General features: G+C 38.2%; 3 protein-coding genes across 5 annotated transcripts in view; 2 read left to right on the top strand and 1 right to left on the bottom strand.

The window, feature by feature from the left end:
* The window catches only part of LOC130992114 (nucleolar complex-associated protein 2), an 884658-nt gene that overhangs the window by 783701 nt on the left and 83044 nt on the right, over positions 1–17913 (bottom strand). The gene's annotated exons all lie outside the window — the stretch shown is intronic.
* Positions 2050–8717, top strand: LOC130992106 (auxilin-related protein 2-like). Of its 2 annotated transcripts, none has more exons than XM_057916605.1 (8): positions 2050–3007; positions 4832–6455; positions 6562–6706; positions 6806–6900; positions 7008–7073; positions 7532–7621; positions 7768–7944; positions 8146–8717. In XM_057916605.1, exons 1-8 carry the CDS (start codon positions 2451–2453, stop codon positions 8182–8184), a joined length of 2793 nt encoding a protein of 930 aa, XP_057772588.1. In that variant the 5' UTR covers positions 2050–2450; the 3' UTR covers positions 8185–8717. The 2 variants fall into 2 exon arrangements, with proteins under 2 accessions (XP_057772588.1, XP_057772587.1); XM_057916604.1 differs by having other exon boundaries at positions 6803–6900.
* Positions 12162–17623, top strand: LOC130992132 (MLO-like protein 1). Of its 2 annotated transcripts, none has more exons than XM_057916654.1 (14): positions 12162–12876; positions 13299–13356; positions 13482–13714; positions 14898–15014; positions 15111–15171; positions 15440–15534; positions 15779–15853; positions 15963–16051; positions 16151–16200; positions 16358–16398; positions 16552–16761; positions 16848–16915; positions 16988–17048; positions 17136–17623. In XM_057916654.1, exons 1-14 carry the CDS (start codon positions 12751–12753, stop codon positions 17379–17381), a joined length of 1530 nt encoding a protein of 509 aa, XP_057772637.1. In that variant the 5' UTR covers positions 12162–12750; the 3' UTR covers positions 17382–17623. The 2 variants fall into 2 exon arrangements, with proteins under 2 accessions (XP_057772637.1, XP_057772636.1); XM_057916653.1 differs by having other exon boundaries at positions 12446–12876; positions 13272–13356.

The following is a 17913-nucleotide window of genomic DNA, read 5'->3' as shown; positions in this document are numbered from 1 at the left end:
CCCGTATCGGGAACCGAAAAGGTAAGTATCAAAATTTAAAAAAGCAACTGCCATGAATTAATTGCGAAAGACGTCAATTGAGGTGATAGATTTTTAGTTAGATATTTCGCCAGCACTGATAACCCAGATGTTGCAGACAACAAAAATTCGAGAATAAACTCATTTATTGTTAACAAGGAGGAGAGTAGCTGATGAGGAGTAATCCCTGCATCAATGCTGGCTACTATTGAATTTATTTATTAAGATATTATTTTATTTTATATCATTATTATTGTCGTCGTAGTCATCGAGATTAAGTGTAGAAATATAGGTAAACGTTAATAGCGGACAAGAGGATATAAGAGGGATTCAAGTCAATAGGAAATAACGATGAATGAGTGGGACCAACACTGCTCGTGAAAGAGGATAGAGCTGATACCACCATGCAAAGAAATGAAACCAGCACTGGTAGGAGCGAAGGCAAGAGTGCATCGAAATGTGCAGAAGAAAACATGATCGGAATGAAATATGGAATATCAACGTCGTGTATTACCAATACGAGGTCAACGCATATGAAATACCTCAGGAGAACACCCAACAAAGACTGCAAGTTAGTTACGAGAGGAATATATAGCGACTGTGATTGTAAATATTGTAAAGCATGAAGAGTACGTGAGTCACACTAGAATTACTATTTTACCCCCCCTACATGTCTTATATATATAGTTAATTCCCCTCATTTGTAACATTACGCTATCTTTAATATAATCTCTCTTACTCTTGTTCTCTGAGTTATTTTTCCAAAAGTATTTAATGTTTCTTTCGGTCTAGGTTATTTTCTATCGATTTTTGATATGTTTATGTAAGTGTTTAATATGTCTCCACCACAAACTTTGATGCATATATTGAAAGGGTTAATTATCTATGATTACATAACGTATTTATAAAAATTTGGTTATTGGTAAAAAAATATATGAAATTTTAAACTTTAGAAAATTCAACATGAATTAGAATTTCAGCCATCATTAATTAATTTTCGACTTCCACATATATAGGACTAAGTCAAAATTAAAAGTTCATGTGCTTGTTGACCAAACAACAACGTTGGTTTAAAATTACAAAATTGATATATTTTTATATATTTATAGACAATTAAACATTTCAAATGTATCTAATTATCCCTTTATTTATATTTTAATTGATGAAGTTTAACGACAAGTCAAAGTGGGAGTGAGGATTGATCATTTATTTAGGTTCTTAATTGATTAAGTATAGTAAAACTTTTATTGTAAGAATGATGATTTAAGATGAATATGAATAAATAATGTAAAATATGTACATTGTATTTGAAAATGGAAAAAGTAACAATTTAGCCCCTATCATAAACACTCATTGTCAATTTTTTTATAATTATTTTGTGGGTCTCACTCAACGAAGAATCCTAGAATACGCAGACAAATTGATGAGAGGTTAAGAGAGAAAATTTCTGCAAATTAATTTAGGGATTTGTTGTTAGATAGTCGAAATGAGTTATAATTCCTCATGTGGGTCAAACTTTTATGTTTTCTCGGACAATAAAGTAGAATGAGGAGACCACAAATAAGCGAGATTGAAAAGATGGAAGAAGATAATGAGTTGGCCATGTAGGCGAAGAGCCTGAAGAAAAGAAATTGAGATGAAATTATGATGAAATGAATCAAATGATGGATTATATAGATGAATTAAAGAAAAAATAAAACAAAAAAGACAACTTATCGTTTCGGACATCAGAGAGTCTGTCGCAAAATTTTCAATTTTATTTTTTTATTTAATTATTTCAGTGCATATATTGCACATGCCATATATATTTGTTGATGAGTCAGATTCATGTTATCGCGCCGCACCTCATGCCAACATAGTCTGCATCATGAGGCTCATCACCAAGGCCGACTCGAGCCGGGTGATGAGCCTCACCGAGATGCTCTAATCAGCAAATAGTAAGATTTGGTGAGAATTACAATTTGTAGAAAATTGAAGGCTATCTGTGCAAAAACTGACACAAATGACAAAATCAAAACAAGAAAAACTCAATTAAATTGGCAATGGAGAGAGAGTAGAGAGACGACGAAGAACAAGGATATAGAGAGAGAGACATTCTAGGCTTGAGAGAGAAATTGAAAACCCTAAATCAAATTTGGTCTCCTCTCTTTCCATTTCCCAAGTAACAACAGTGAATTGCCACTAATCACCACATTTCTGCCTATACATACACCATTTTCTGTGCTTATAGGTTTAGATTTTCCTGTGTCGAAGGCTTAATTGTGACCGCGATCATCACTCGGACGAGCATCCACTCATAATCAAGGAGGAGTCCATCTGATTGAAGCATTTCGCACATCCGATTTCGCTCGATTTTTTCCGGATCCAGCCAAATTTTGTTGCTGGCTGGGGTCGATTTTCAGATTAGATCTGCCGCTGTTTGATTTATTCGGATGGACGATCTGGATGTGCTCGCCCGCGATTTTGGGCTGGGGGCTCGCGGGAAATCCAATCCGATGAGGTCTACTGCGCCGGATCGTCGATCAATAGACGATCCGTTTATCGGCAACGTATTCGGTGGTCAGCCAAAGTACGCGTCCAGCTCAAACTTCGGCAGCATTAACAATCAGGGAGATTTCGATTATGATTCAATTTTCAAATCATCTGCTGCGACTGAACCATTGAAAAATAGTAATAGCAATGTATCGTCGATGCCGGTGTATGATAAGCCGGTATACGACGACGATATATTTGATGGGCTGCCCGGGTTGAAGAGCAAATCCCCGGCTCCTTCCGTGAAGTTTGACGATGACGTGTTTGTGGCCATGTCGTCGCCTTCAACGGGCAATAGTCGAAATAGGGAATATGATGATTTGTTGGGGAATTTGGGGAGGAAGGAAAAAGTGGCGGAGGAAAACATTAGTAGTGGTGCTAAAAGCAGCTCAAGTTCGAAGGGCTATGATGATTTCTTAGCCGGGTTTGGGAGTAGCAATTCCTCTGTTAGAGACAGGTAATTTCTGAAGATCAGATTATGTGTTTGTCATTGCACTCTGATTTTTCTTCAGAGTAGTTTGCTGTATACCTATTGTTGGTCCGTGTATGCAATTTGTGTCGCATTAAAAAAGTGTGTTTGATTGATAATGATATGGCCAGGAAACATAATGGGTTTCTTTATTGTTGGTTTCTGATATCATGCTGCATGCATTCATACACTTTGGTTGATTTAATATTTATGTATTCTTACTACTTGTCACCTGTAAGGTAGAATTTTTGTTGCCCAGTGTGACCACCTATTTTGAAGCAAGCGTTAAATTTGCATAAGCACATAGTTGTTAGTCAGGTTAGGTACACAGAAGAAAAATGTTTTGTTGTCCTACTCAATTTTCTTCTGACAAAGTGCCGGTATTGGTGATGCAAGTGAATAGAACATGTGATTGCAGTATTTTCTAGCATTGATTTTCTTGATTGGTGTATATCGCCTTGAAGTTTCTTTATTAAGGTAAAAGTGACCTAAGGTTTTAAGCACATTATTTGTTATTTGTTTAGGTTAGCCATCTTATTCTTAAAGATTACCTTGCAACATTGGAAAATTTTTTGTTGTTGGATGTATATATGATGTTATAAATTTAGTAGTTCTTGCTTGCAAATTTTATGTTACTTGACATATCCATTATGGTTCCACAAACATGGGCTGTTGGTTCAAGTAGTTTTAGTTATGTGCAATTTACTTCTAACTTGATGGACACTTGTATGGATTTAAAGGGGAACAAAGAGTTCCGAGAGAAATTAGAAATATGTGAATATAATTATTTAGCTCTTGCCTCTTAGAAGTAAAGATAAGGAAAAATTCTCACTTGCAACGAAATGGAGCTAATACATCATCTCTAAGAAAATTCCATTTGGTTCTTGATGGGTCTGAATGAAGAACCAGATTCAGTGTAATTTTTTCTATGGACTTCCTCTCCTCCCAATACTACCACTGATACAATTTTCAATCTTTCATGTTCTTGCCTCTGATATCATATGGCTAAACCACTGCATTTTGTTCCATCCACAATACTTGACCATTAACTAGTAACTTAGAACTACCCACTGTTGAATAACTAACAATCAGCTAAGAACAGTTAGTTTAGTTTGAGTGGTGCAGATATGTCATGTGAATCAGGATCAATGGCCAGGAAAGTGAAGATGGAAGGGTGATTGTAAATTTGTAATAAACTATTATAGTGGACAGAACAAAATTATGAATCTGCTGGTTGCAGTGAAAACCACAAATGACACTACTTCATCTCTGAAAGGGAACTCATCTGAAAACCACAAATGAACCGCAAACCACAAATGAGTACTAGATTTCAGTAGTATGCTCTTGCAAAAGAAAGGATTCCATAATCCGTAGTAATTTTACTAGTTATAGGGAAGAGTTTGGAATAAGGAGAATCAAAGAACAACTTGACAACATGAACTCCAAATTTGTCATACAATTGGCGTGTCGAGGATAAATTTGGATTTACTTTTGGGTAAATTGTTGTGGGTTTTAAATTTTAATTGAATTTTGTAACCCGAATTGAGAGAATTCCTTGAACTGCCCCCTTCTCTGACCACATACTTTACAGTTATATAGTTTCTCTAAGAGCAAGTGCTTCTGTTATTCTTTATATTTATCTCAAAATAACTATCAGTGTTGGGGCAGATAATGCTATTTCATGCTTGCAAAATTTTAGAATAATTTATTTTTATTATAATATGTGAAATAAGGTTTAGAATAAACAAATTACTGTCTTGTGTTTTCTAACCAAACTCTATTGAAGCCTCTTGGTTTTCCTTGTTGGAACAGACCAGTACCAGAGTCAAGGTGGGGTTCTATGCCAACTTCTGGCTCGAAAAATGGCCTAGATGATCCTTTTGTAGTTCTGGAGTCAAGTTCGACACCACAGTCATCATCCACAGTATCTAAAGATCCTCTGGAAGAATTTAGTAACCTTAGTAAATCTAGGAGCTCGAGGGCTGAAGTTTCATCTGGTAGTCGAGGAGCATTTGATGACTTAGATTCCTTCAGCACATTTGCAAAATCTGCATCACTTTCCACTGGAAGGGATAAAAGAGAGAAGGATGGGAGTCCTTCTCGATCTGAAACACCCGAACCTGCTACTGCCAGAGAACCGATGGACAATTCTTATTTTGGATATTCGGAGAGCAATAACATGAACAGGGTTCCTGTAGATGAGGAACCTCCCCTGTTTGACGTGCCAAATGTTTCTACAGGTTTTCAGAAATCTTCTGGGCAAACTTCTTCTCCTCCCCAATATTATGAAACTGTCTCAGAGGTCGATATGACTCCTACAACAGGACAAGGAAATAGGCCTGATGAAGTATGGCTGACTGTATCAGAGATTCCTCTTTTTACACAACCCACTGCAGCTCCACCACCATCACGACCTCCTCCACCCATACCTCGACAAGCTTCAATGTCAGAAACAGGTTCCTTTTCTTCCAGTTCTCGAAAGAAGGGTGATGAGTTTTTATCATCATCAAATTATAATCAACACTCCCAAACCAGGCCTTCAGCCAAGGGCCCTCCTGTTTCACAGTTTGATGAGCTTGAGGACTTTGCCAAGGGTAGGTCACATAACAGTGTTGATGAAAGTGCCAATCTTCATCACAGTACAGAGACCAATGATTTCTCTACAGCTGATGCATCTGCTGCTGCTATGAAGGATGCTATGGACAAAGCAGAGGCTAAATTCAGACATGCTAAGGAAGTCCGTGAAAGAGAATATGCAAAAGCTGCTAGAAATAGAGAACCTGGGCCAATTGAAAATGATGAACAAGACAGGCAGGAGGAATTTAAGGAAAGCCAGGAGAGATTAGAACGTGAGAGGAGACAGAAAGAAGAGGAAGAAAGGGAGCAAAGGAGACTTGAAAGGGAGAGATTAAGAGAGACTGAGAGGGAGAAGGCTAGACAAGCTGTAGAAAGAGCTACAAGGGAAGCTCGTGAAAGAGCAGCTGCTGAGGCACGTGAAAGAGCGACTGCTGAAGCTCGATTAAAATCTGAAAGGGCTGCTGTTGAGAAGGCAAATGCTGAAGCCCGAGGACGTGCGGAAAGAGCAGCAGTTCAGAGGGCACAAGCTGAAGCCCGCGAAAGAGCTGCAGCAGAAGCTAAAGGAAGGGCGGAGAAGGCTGCTGCAGAAGCTAGGGAACGGGCTGCTGCAGAAGCAAAGGAGAAAGAAGCGCGGGAAAAATCTGCAGCGGCAAGGGCAGAAGCAGAAGCAAGGCGCCGAGCTGAACGAGCTGCTGTTGAAAGGGCTGCAGCTGAGGCTCGGGAGAGAGCTGCTGCAGAAGCTCGAGAAAGGGCAGCCTCAGCTGCAAAGATGAATCAACAAAAGAACGACAACGATTTGGAATCATTTTTCAGCATGGGTCGAGCAAGCAGTGCACCAAGAGCAAGATCAAGCTCAACCGTAAGTGCTAATGCATAAAACTTAGATACATATCAGGGTTGTTGATCCTATTCATTAGGTTTTGCATTCACTTTAAGTCGTATTCTTCTCTTTGTTTATGTTTTAGGATCCTTTCTTTGATCAACAATTTCCGGGCAAGGGTGAATCAGAAGCTGCAAGGAGGACACCATCATCAACTGGAGCCTCGTCTAACTTAAAGAAAGCTTCTTCCACGACCAACTTTGTTGATGACCTATCTTCTATTTTTGGAGGTATATCACCTTTTCATGTCATTTTTAACATCAAAATGCTAGTCAGCATCTTTCTGTTGCTGATTGGATACCCTGGGAATTATTTGGCTTCCAAAGCAGCTCCGGCATCTGGAGAATTTCCGGAAGTTGAAGGAGAAAATGAAGAGAGAAGAAGAGCCAGAATGGAGCGCCATCAACGCACTCAAGAGAGAGCTGTATGTGCCTGTGTCTTTCAGTCTTTAGTTTCTATGCTACTGTAAAATTCTCTTCATCTTCTATTTGTTATTCTTCAATCATTGAGTTGTTGATCTCATGATCTTAGGCCAAAGCATTGGCTGAAAAGAATCAACGGGACCTTCAAGCTCAGAGGGAACAAGAAGAAAGACATGTGAGTTTCCTGCGAAACAAAAGTAGATATTTTCTTGTGAATCTACAGCTGATGGCTTGTGTACCTTGAAAGGATGCATATGCTAATATCTTTTCCCCCTTAAATACTCGTCTTCTGAAGAAGAATACATCTGCACTTGATGAAGTATGAGTTATAGTTGAAAAATATTTATTTGTTCCTAGTAGATAAGGTATCTGTGTTTGTGACAGAGTATCATTTTTACTTTGAAATTAATACAATAAGAACAGTACTTTTTCTTAAAAAGCATTACTTTTTTACAAAAGACAACCCTTTTTATTCTTGTAATGTGTTATAGAATCTGTCAAGAAGTTTAAGAACACAAATATGACTTCTAAGCTGTCCTAAGTCTGATTGCAAACTCAAACTGCTCCATTTGATATACTATCTTTTGTATGTGAAAAGGTGTTCAATTTAACCTTAATCTTATTTGGTTACAGAGGATTGCCGAGACATTAGATTTTGAAATCAAGCGCTGGGCAGCTGGCAAGGAAACAAATTTGCGTGCGCTGCTATCAACATTGCAATATGTGCGTTTGAAATCTTCCTGCCTTAATATTAGATGTGGCAGAATTCTTAACCTGTACTATTTTGGGTGTGCTTTATTTAGATTAATATGGAATTGGTATTTGCTAAATGGTTATAAAATGCCAACGGGGTATACCCGGTATGACAGGTGCTTTGGCCTGAATGTGGCTGGCAGCCTGTGTCGTTGACAGACTTGATCACTGGTGCCTCCGTTAAAAAGGTTTATAGGAAAGCCACTCTTTGCATTCATCCTGACAAGGTTCAGCAAAAGGGTGCCACTCTCCAACAGAAATACATTGCTGAAAAGGTGTTTGACCTGTTGAAGGTACTCTTCTTCTTACAATGAGGTTTTACCTGTTACTTATAACCCATAACTAGAAATGCACATTTTGCATTTTCGATTAATTATCGAGCACAAAACATGGTATGCTGGGAAATAATTGTGTTTCAGTGATTCAGCATCTTCGGACATTATTTACTTTCTGCTAGAAACTTCATTGATTTTGAGTTTGATTTGCCAAAATAGGAAGCATGGAATAAATTCAACTCAGAGGAGCTCTTCTAAGTACTGCTACAAATTCTTGTACTCACTCACTCACTCATCTACCTCTTGACCTTGCCATTCGAAGGATGTGATTCTCTCCCCGGTCTCAACCTACAGGTGCGTTGATGCACCCAAATTTTTGTCCCTTCTTTTGCTTGTTGCAAACTGCTGATTGAGAAAAAGAGACCTCCATGCTGCTGGTATGCTCGAATGGCTTGTACATGTACGCTCGATGTATATTGATGTCAACGTCGAAGACCCAAGCAAAAGTGAAATGATTGCTTGGTATAGAAATAGCATTGTTTTTCAGTATCTTGTGCTGCTGTGGAACAATTTCAATCACCTTTGGTTGTTATCCATCTTTTGCCTTTTTTTTTCTTCCCCCCTGATTTCTTTATCTATTCATTTGCATTATTATGGCTGAGGTGTTCAGTACTCAGAATATTCTTGAATTCTCCCTGTATTATTGTTGAGTTGAGATTTATCTGAAGGCGCGCATAATTTTTTTTTGTTTTTGTTTGATTTGTTTGAATATATTATCAGTTGAGAATTTATCTGAAGGCGCATATTAATTTGTTTGATTCAGATTTAGTATGACTTTTTTTTTGGATATAATTATAACGAGATTCTTCTTGCAACTTGCTTCGCTGTCGACTTGTAAGGATTGGATATTATTCATTTATTTTGTGTTTATTTTGTTTATTTATTTGTTTAGCACTTCAACTTACAAAATAATGACTCAATGTAAACATTGGTTTGTCTTGTCTCGAGTTATTTAGTTCTTACCTCTGTAGGTAATTACCATAACATTATATTACAAAGACTCAGTTTTTTCTGTTCTTATAATTGGCACCATCTAAACACAACTTTATTTTAATCTTCTTATTCCCATTATTCTTTGATATACGATTTTTAGAATATAACTCCTTTTTTTATTTATTATTGTTCAAATAATAAATACACGACAGCTAAATTAAACGTTATTCAGGTTGCAAGAAAGAATTTATAATAGAATCGAATTCAAATCGTAAGAAATTTATTTAAGAGGAGGTCTCTTATCTTATATTATGTGAATCTTCGGCAGTTAGGTTATAATGTTCATAAGAACGTTAATTTTATTTTTATTTATTAAATAATAATTGGAATTTGTTGACTGGTTACTACTATCAATGGCTTATTCTATTTCAATTTAAAAAGCTTTATACTTGAACTAAAAGTCACTACAAAAGATCATATTATTTCTAAAATCTACATGACAGCGATCGGAACATTAAGGAAATAGAATTCTTGGACACACGTTGTTTCAAAATTTAACAATTTTGTTTCTAGCCAGTAGCCAGGTGTCCTGCCACATGCCAAATCACAATACATTTTCCAAAAAATCTATTGAATGGGTTAGTTTAGTGTCAAAGTAAATGGTTAAGAGATTATTGATCCCGATTAAACGAATAATAAACAACTTAATATTTTGCACCAAAAGTAAAAAGTCAATTTTTCACGCATGTGAAGTAAAAGATCATCGAAATAACTTAGTAGGGCGCCTTATTTGGTAAAGTAACAAATTTGGTCAAACATTTTAGTACTAATTAAGATATTAAGCATATCCACGAGTTACAATTATAAGAGCATCCGCATTAGGGGTTCCTTGATAGCCTACTTGATAGTGTTTGTGTTATTGAGTAGGTAGTGCTGCATTGGGGTTCCTTGATAGCCTACTTGATAATATTAGTTTTGATTTTATGTTTTTCATTTAAATTTTATTGCATAATTTAAATAACACAATTTATTTCACATTTAAATTGCATTAATTATAAAATCCTAAATATTACATAAAACTTTAATAAAATAAAAACAATTCCTAAAAATTAACTACTCTGGCCCTAGAGGTCCGAAACGTGCCCAAAGGTGCTCAATCAAATCATATCGGAGCTGAGCATGTAGTTGTCTATCTCGGAGAAGGCTATCCCTTCGCACATATTCCTCGAAGGACACCGGTGTTTGTCCAGCACTCTCCGTCGAACCACTGCTAGATGCCCCGTCATCATCTCTCCAGTTGGCAGCCGCTTCACCTTCGTGCTCCACAATCATGTTGTGGAGAATGATGCAACACAACATGATGTCCTTCAAGTGCTCTACGTACCAATTGCGCGCCGGACTTCGAATGATTCCCCACCGAGCTTGAAGGACTCCGAAGGCGCGTTCCACATCTTTCCGTGCCGATTCTTGCATCTTCTTGAACCTTGCCTCCTTCAGATTTGTTGCCATTGATGGACTCTTCACGAAGCAATGCCACTCCGGATATATGTCGTCACACAAATAGTAGCCCATCCGGTATTCGCGCTGGTTGGCATGAAAGGCCACCGGCGTCGCAGTTCCTCCTAAGACGTCGGAAAAGAGAGGAGACTGATTCAGCACATTGATGTCGTTGTTTGAACCAGCGACGCCGAAGAAGGCGTGCCAAATCCACAAATCGAAAGAGGCAACGGCCTCCAATATCAAGGTGGGCTCTCCCTGATCCCCGCGTGTGTATGCGTCGTGCCACGCCTTTAGGCAGTTCTTCCACGCCCAATGCATGCAGTCTAAGCTCCCGAGCATCCCGGGAAAACCATGTCTCGCCTCGTGCATTCGGATTAGGCGTTGCACTTCTGTTGGCGTTGGACGGCGCAGGTAATGGGCTCCAAAAGCCCGTATGACCGCCTTGCAGAACTTCTTTAGGCATAGACGACTGGTTGAGTCCGCCACTTTGAGATACTCATCGAACACATCCGCACTAACCCCGGTGGCTAATTGGCAGATAGCCGACGTGCATTTCTGCAAAGGAGAAAGAGAATCTCGACCGAGTGCATCAATGCTCATATGAAAGTAAATATCTTCACCTTGAACAGCCTCGATGATGCGCAAGAAGAGCTCCTTCTGCATGCGAAATCGACGCCGGAAAAAAGTAGGGCCGTACGTTGGATTGTCGACGAAGTAGTCTTGCATAAGACGTACATGGGCCTCTTCACGATCACGGTGGACGTATGATCGGGGACGTTTCGCACGCGCCGGCTCCGGCGCCGGTTGGGGGCAGTATGATTGAAGCACTTGTTTCTGCAACTCAACCAACTACATGGACTTTTCAGCGACTTCGTCGGAATCGGGCGAAGAATCATGTTCAGGTGACGACATTTTTGGAAGAACGAATATGATATTTTGGAAGAAAAATTGTAGGAGGAAGAAGGAATGAGTTGTGATGAATGAAAGTGAGTTGTGATGAATGAATTGTAGGTGAATGAGTTGTAGGGAGAAGTAATATTTATAGAGAGAAAAGAAGATAAAAAAAAGGAAAATTGAAAAACGGGCGACAGAGCCGTTGGGGAAGGAAAAAAAAAATGAAAAACGATCGAAAAAGCCGTTGGAAATAATATTATTTTTTTTTATTTCTCTGCACGCGCCTTCTCGAGGATACCTGATAACTCGGGTACTCCTCGAGGAGCTCCCCCCGCATCGCACTCCTCGAAGCCGCACCTCTCCTCGAGTACTCACTCGAGTACCCGGGATGCGGGTGCTCTAATGGCTTGAAAAGAATGAAGGAGATATACTTTTATGATTCGTTCACGTTATTTCAATAAATTTATTAGTTGAATATAAAATAAAATAATTAAATGGTTGGGCCAAAATCGGCTTGACAAATTGACGGTGCAGCATAATTTAATGATGAAAATGGCTTGATTTTTGAATTTGAGTGACAGATTAATTTAAAAAAGGAAATACATTCGCTAAGACAGTGGAGCAACTGTCCAAAAACAAAATCTTATTTGTATGGTGGTCCCACGTGTGAAAAGCGTGTGATAAAATAATTCACTCACATCCTTTTATGATCTGTTTGGTATGAAAATTGAAATGACACATGAACTAGCCAACGCAAAAGTCCAAATCCTTTAAATTTAACTTTTCGAGTTTATTTTGAGTCTATTTAAGTATATTTATTTCTTATTCCAGTTTTTGAGTTTCATCCTCCTTGATTTGAAAACAAAAAACATAGAGGTTTTTGAATCAGATTCTCTTTCTTTTTTTCTTTTTCCTTTTCGTTTTGGATATACTCCAATTTAAAGTGAGCTAGAAAAATTCTCAATTAATGTTACGTGCTTTAATTTAAAAAAAATATTTTTACTCAGCTCCACATTAGTTAGATGAACCAGACGTCCTACCAAAAATAAAAATAAAACTTACGATTTATATTTTCATAGAAAGTCAAAAAAGATAAAAAGAAAAGCGCATTTACAGAAAAACCTTTTATTGTACTTTCTCAAACCAAACAGCCTCTATGGTTAGTCACAAACTGTTATAATCGCGAAACTACTCCAGCAATTAACGCTAGAAATCTCGCCAGCATTAACTCAGATTAATTGGACTCCATTATTATATCAGACTTGTCTCAATCTGCGCTTTATCTTGAGCGCGTCGAATCGCCATTTCGTAGTTTATTAACCAGAATCACGACCACACCACTATTTTTATTCATCTAGAAATCTCTATGCTTTCTGCCTCTTTTTGGCCTTTCCGCGTCTTAATTTGAAGGGGGTTCTGCGGAAATACTCAAGGAAAATGGCTGGCGGGGAAGGAGAAGGGACCAGCTTGGAGTTCACTCCGACGTGGGTGGTCGCCGCCGTGTGCACGGTTATCGTCGCCATTTCTCTCGCCGTTGAACGCTTCATTCACTACACTGGAAAGGTCCCATTTTTTATTTTTATTTTTTTTAATGGGCGTGTTTGTTGAGCTGTCCGAATGTAGAACGCAATTCGGGGAAAAAGGGCTTGCTTTTGCTTTTGTTTTTTGATCTGACCTGATCAGTGAAGAAAACTAAAGAAGTGTTCTTTTTTAGTTATTTATTATTATTTGAAGTGGTGGCTTTTATGATTTTCATGTTTTAGGAGTTTCTGTTTCTGGAAAAATATTTTTTCTTGAATTCTGGGGTGTGCTATCCAAAACTGTCACTGTCTGCAGAATGTGGTGTAGTTATTTGAAGAAGATCAGTGTGTGTGCGTGCTTATGTGTCTGGATTTTCCCTTTCTTGAAAGATTTTGTTTTTTTAATCCCTTTTTGGTAATCTCTTCTGCTGCTAAAAGAATCAATGCTTGCGAAAAAATGTGCAGTATTTGAAGAAAAAGAAACAAAAGCCACTCTATGAAGCTGTACAGAAAGTTAAAGAAGGTATCCCTTCATCATCTGTTTATGCTAATTTTCTCTAGTTTTTAGGTGTTTATGTCATTTTAGTTTTTATTTCAACTCTGATTTATACTGGAAAATCTGATGAACAATTTTTTGGGTGGAGACAGAACTGATGCTGCTGGGGTTCATATCTCTTATGATGACTGTATTTCAAGCCCGTATAGTGAAGATCTGTGTGAATCCTGGTGTCATGGATGACTTCCTGCCGTGTTCACTGTCGGTGAGACCTTCCTCCGGTGGTGAAGGTTCCAACGCGACTCACAGTGCCCCCGAAGTAAGTGGGGCTCACCGGCGCCTGCTAGCCGAAGAAGCTGCTGTAGGTGGTTACTGTGCTGCAAAGGTATCTTCTCATGATATATGGTCTAAGAGATGCTTTCACTTGACTAGTACTTTGCTGTGGTTGAGTGTTTATTGGTGTGGAAAGATTGTGTATACAGTCATAGTTGCTGCTCATTTATGGATGTTTTAGTTGTTCTTGTGCATAATTGAGTCATTTTTAGCTATGAGCTGGAGCACATGCTATTTACTGCCTTTTTCGGGTCTAAGACTGTTTTGATGGTGACTTTGGAATCTTGGAATGCCGTACATGTTTGAGTAAATTTTTCCACTGATGAAGTATCATTTGGGCTTTCTCAAGAATAGCATTGCAGGTTTGGCATTATGCCTATAAAATCATATTGCTTCATGCTTTTAACACAATTGTATATGAAAGAAAAGTTCATTAGCATGTTTAATAGTTTCACTTAAATGAAGAACTGCCGTATGAGTTTGTTGGTTCAAGAATCTTAGTCTTAGAACACATTTTTCAACTCTCGGATCCAAGATTCGTTTACAGGCATGATGTGACATGCATAATGAAAATCGACTCCAACATTTTTAGAACGAGTATTATTACTCACTCCGTCCCACCGAGCTTGAGTCATTTCCTTTTTTGGCAAAAATTAGGCAATTTAAAGCACTAATTTATAAAACTAATTGCATCCTTATTACCTTCTCTCTCCTACTTTATCACTTTATTACCTTCTCTCTCCTAATTTATCACTTTTATACTACACACTTAAAACACTAATCTACAACTTCTTAATTCCCGTACCCAAAAGAAACGCCTCAAGCTCGGCGGGATGGAGGGAGTGTTTTTTTTACTCACGTAAATATTGCTCCTCACATCTAAATGTGGAGTATTATTTTATCCCCCAATGTTCAAACAGTAATACTGTTCATTATTTCGCAATGTTTCAATTCTCCCAATCTGGAAAGTCCTAATTTTTCAAATTTCTCAACCATACACCCTCAATATTAGAAGTACAGCAAATCTTGACAGCGGACTTGCTGAAATGAAATTAGAGATTGTACATTCTTGTAGCATCATATGCACCCACACCTCTTGTCACTTTCCCATGTCAATATGTTATAGTAGCATATTTTATGCAGCCGTGCTTGTGTTTAGATGTTTCACATGTTTCATGTAGAGTTACAGGGGATCTACAACTAATTGTGTTATTTGTTACTCATCTTATCCACAGAATAAAGTTCCGATGTTATCTCTGGAAGCATTGCATCATTTACACATCTTCATCTTTGTTCTAGCAATTGTCCACGTCACATTTTCTGTCCTCACTATTGTATTTGGAGGGGCAAAGGTGAGCAGTGTAGTAGTTTCACCTTTTTATTAATTTTGTGGGATCTGTAGTTAGTCCTTTTTATAAGGCTTTGAATAATATGAATCTTATGTGTAGATACGGCAATGGAAGCATTGGGAAGACTCTATATCCAAAGATAGTTTTGATTTGGATCATGGTATAGATTCACTCTTTCCAGTTACATAACTATTATCATGAAATTGTGAGCTCATGATTTGTTATATATATATATGGTTCCCAAAGTAGTGCTGTTATTTAACAACAGGATGTGGTTTCTGCATCCATTTTTTAAAAATGGGTAAATTAGATCTCAGGAACAGCATTCTTAGTTAATATGAACCATGAGTATATTCTATGTTTCTTACTTTAAGAAATTGCATGAGATTGTGTATCCTTGTCTCTGAATCATGGATTACAATGTGCAGCTCTGAAACACAAGGTCACACGTGTTCAAGATCATGATTTCATCAAGAAGCGATTTTTGGGTGTGGGTAAAAATTCAGCCATTCTGGGATGGTTGGTAAGTTGGAGATTTATCCTTGCAAAATCCAAAAACATTGATTGCATGTATTTGAGAGGGAAAAAAGAAAGAAAAAGTGAGGATCAAAGTTAACTCCATCTTCATAAATTTGGTGAATGCAACCAATCTTACCTATTGCACTAGGAAAATGGAAAGAAAATCTACATAACCATTACGGATTTCCTTTTACAAGAAAAGTTTAAAAGATGGCTGAGTATTAATTTCTCCATTTGATATTTTTCAGCATTCCTTCTTTAAGCAATTTTATGCTTCTGTCACCAAGTCAGATTATGCAGCTCTTCGACTAGGTTTCATAACGGTATGCAACCTACATTCCTTTTGGTTTTTGTTCTGCTTCCGCTTCCTATTTTTATCCTTTTCAGTTTTAGATGGCATGTGCTGATATAAAAACTATTCCTATATCACAGACACATTGTCGAGGGAATCCAAAATTTAATTTCCACAAGTACATGATTCGTGCTTTGGAAGATGACTTCAAGATTGTCGTTGGCATCAGGTAATTCATTATTTAACTAGATTGCTTAGTGTTAAAAGTATTACATTTACTCTTGAATTACCTTGTTCATGTGATCAATTTCCTCTTTGACTATTGCAGTTGGTATTTGTGGGTCTTTGTCGTCGTGTTCCTGCTGTTGAACGTTAACGGTATGCACTCCGATTGTGCCTCTTTCCTCTCTCTTTATGCAATATACATGCTTTCTCTACCGTGGCTGTTAATAAATCTCGACTGTTCCTTCACTTTCCGTTTCCCGTAGACATTAAGCACAATGTCATTAACACAAGAGAATTTTCCGCTTTGTAGGTTGGCATACTTACTTTTGGATTGCGTTCGTTCCCTTTTTCGTGAGTATCCTCACGAGCTTAATACAATATTGTTTGCATGTTTTATTCACCCGTCTTTTTATTTAATCCTTCCTTGAAAAACTCTTTTTCTGCAAGAAAACAATATCATGATTCGTAACATCACGTTGACAATATAATGATCTCGGTTTGCAGCTTCTGCTTGCTGTTGGCACCAAGCTGGAGCATGTGATTAGTGAGCTCGCCCACGAAGTTGCTGAAAAGCACATTGCTATCGAAGGTGAACTGGTTGTACGGCCATCTGACGATCATTTTTGGTTCAGTCGACCGCAGATTGTCCTTGTCTTGATCCATTTCATTCTTTTCCAAAATGCATTTGAGATAGCATTTTTCTTCTGGATTTGGGTGAGTTGATCAAACCTCCTCCTTTCATTTAACTTGGCAGGTTTATTCTCCATTAAACCTTCTCTATTCCCGTCGTTTCTTATCAGGTTCAATATGGTTTCGACTCGTGCATAATGGGACATGTCCGGTATATCGTTCCAAGGCTCATCATCGGGTAAATCCTCCTTCGCCTCCTCAAAATGCGTTGCTCAACACACGAGTCTTGAACCGTTGCTATTCTTTGCAGTGTATTCATTCAGGTTCTCTGCAGCTACAGCACGTTGCCGCTGTATGCTCTCGTCACACAGGTAATTCTGGCATCTCTCCTCGAGCACCTAGCTAGTGTTTTATCTCGATGAACTCATGACTGAAACTCCTCCTCTTGTGGAACGAAGATGGGAACGAACTTCAAGAAGTCGATCTTTGATGAGCACGTGCAAGCCGGCCTCATTGGTTGGGCGCAGAAGGTCAAGGGAAAGAAGGGATTGAGAGGCGCGCTTGGTGGTGGCTCAACTGAAGGAGGTTCACACGAGGGCTCGTCAACGGGAGTTCAGATGGCCGGCTTTGGCCGTAGGGCGGCCACTCCGCCGCCGCCGCCGCCACCACCACCTAACGAAGTTCAGCCTGCTAATGACTCGTAAGAAACGAGCAGTATCCCCCCAAACTGCTGATTTGCTATTATGACCATCACCAGAGCAAGTATATAAATCTCATGTTACACATAATTGAATTTTGAAGCTTGTGTTAATTCCGGCAATGGCGGCAAGCTTGCCGGAGTCCATCGCCGTCTCACCAAACTGCTGGAAATACTGACGCTTTCGGTTCTTGTAAATTGGATTTCTTTAGTGTTTATTATATTTATACTAACTCATTTAAGTAGAAACTTATAATTATATGAAACATAACAAAACAATGCATACTATATGGTTGTTCGATAATTTAAGTTTAAGATCGAACTCAATCAGAATTAGCAGAAGATCTAATTATATGGCATGCAGAAAACATAGCATAAACGTGTCCAATCCAAATTTTATAATACTCAATTGGTTAGCTCGTTTGCATATTTCATAAAACACTCTTGAGCTAAGACTATTAATTTATATATAGATAGAGATGATGATACCAGTAATCCAGCTATCAGTGTTAATTTGTTACCACGAGACAACCAATTTT

Source organism: Salvia miltiorrhiza, chromosome 7 (assembly GCF_028751815.1).
Source record: "Salvia miltiorrhiza cultivar Shanhuang (shh) chromosome 7, IMPLAD_Smil_shh, whole genome shotgun sequence".
NCBI classification, from domain to species: Eukaryota; Viridiplantae; Streptophyta; class Magnoliopsida; order Lamiales; family Lamiaceae; genus Salvia; species Salvia miltiorrhiza.
This window is presented reverse-complemented; position numbering and strand designations above follow the sequence as displayed.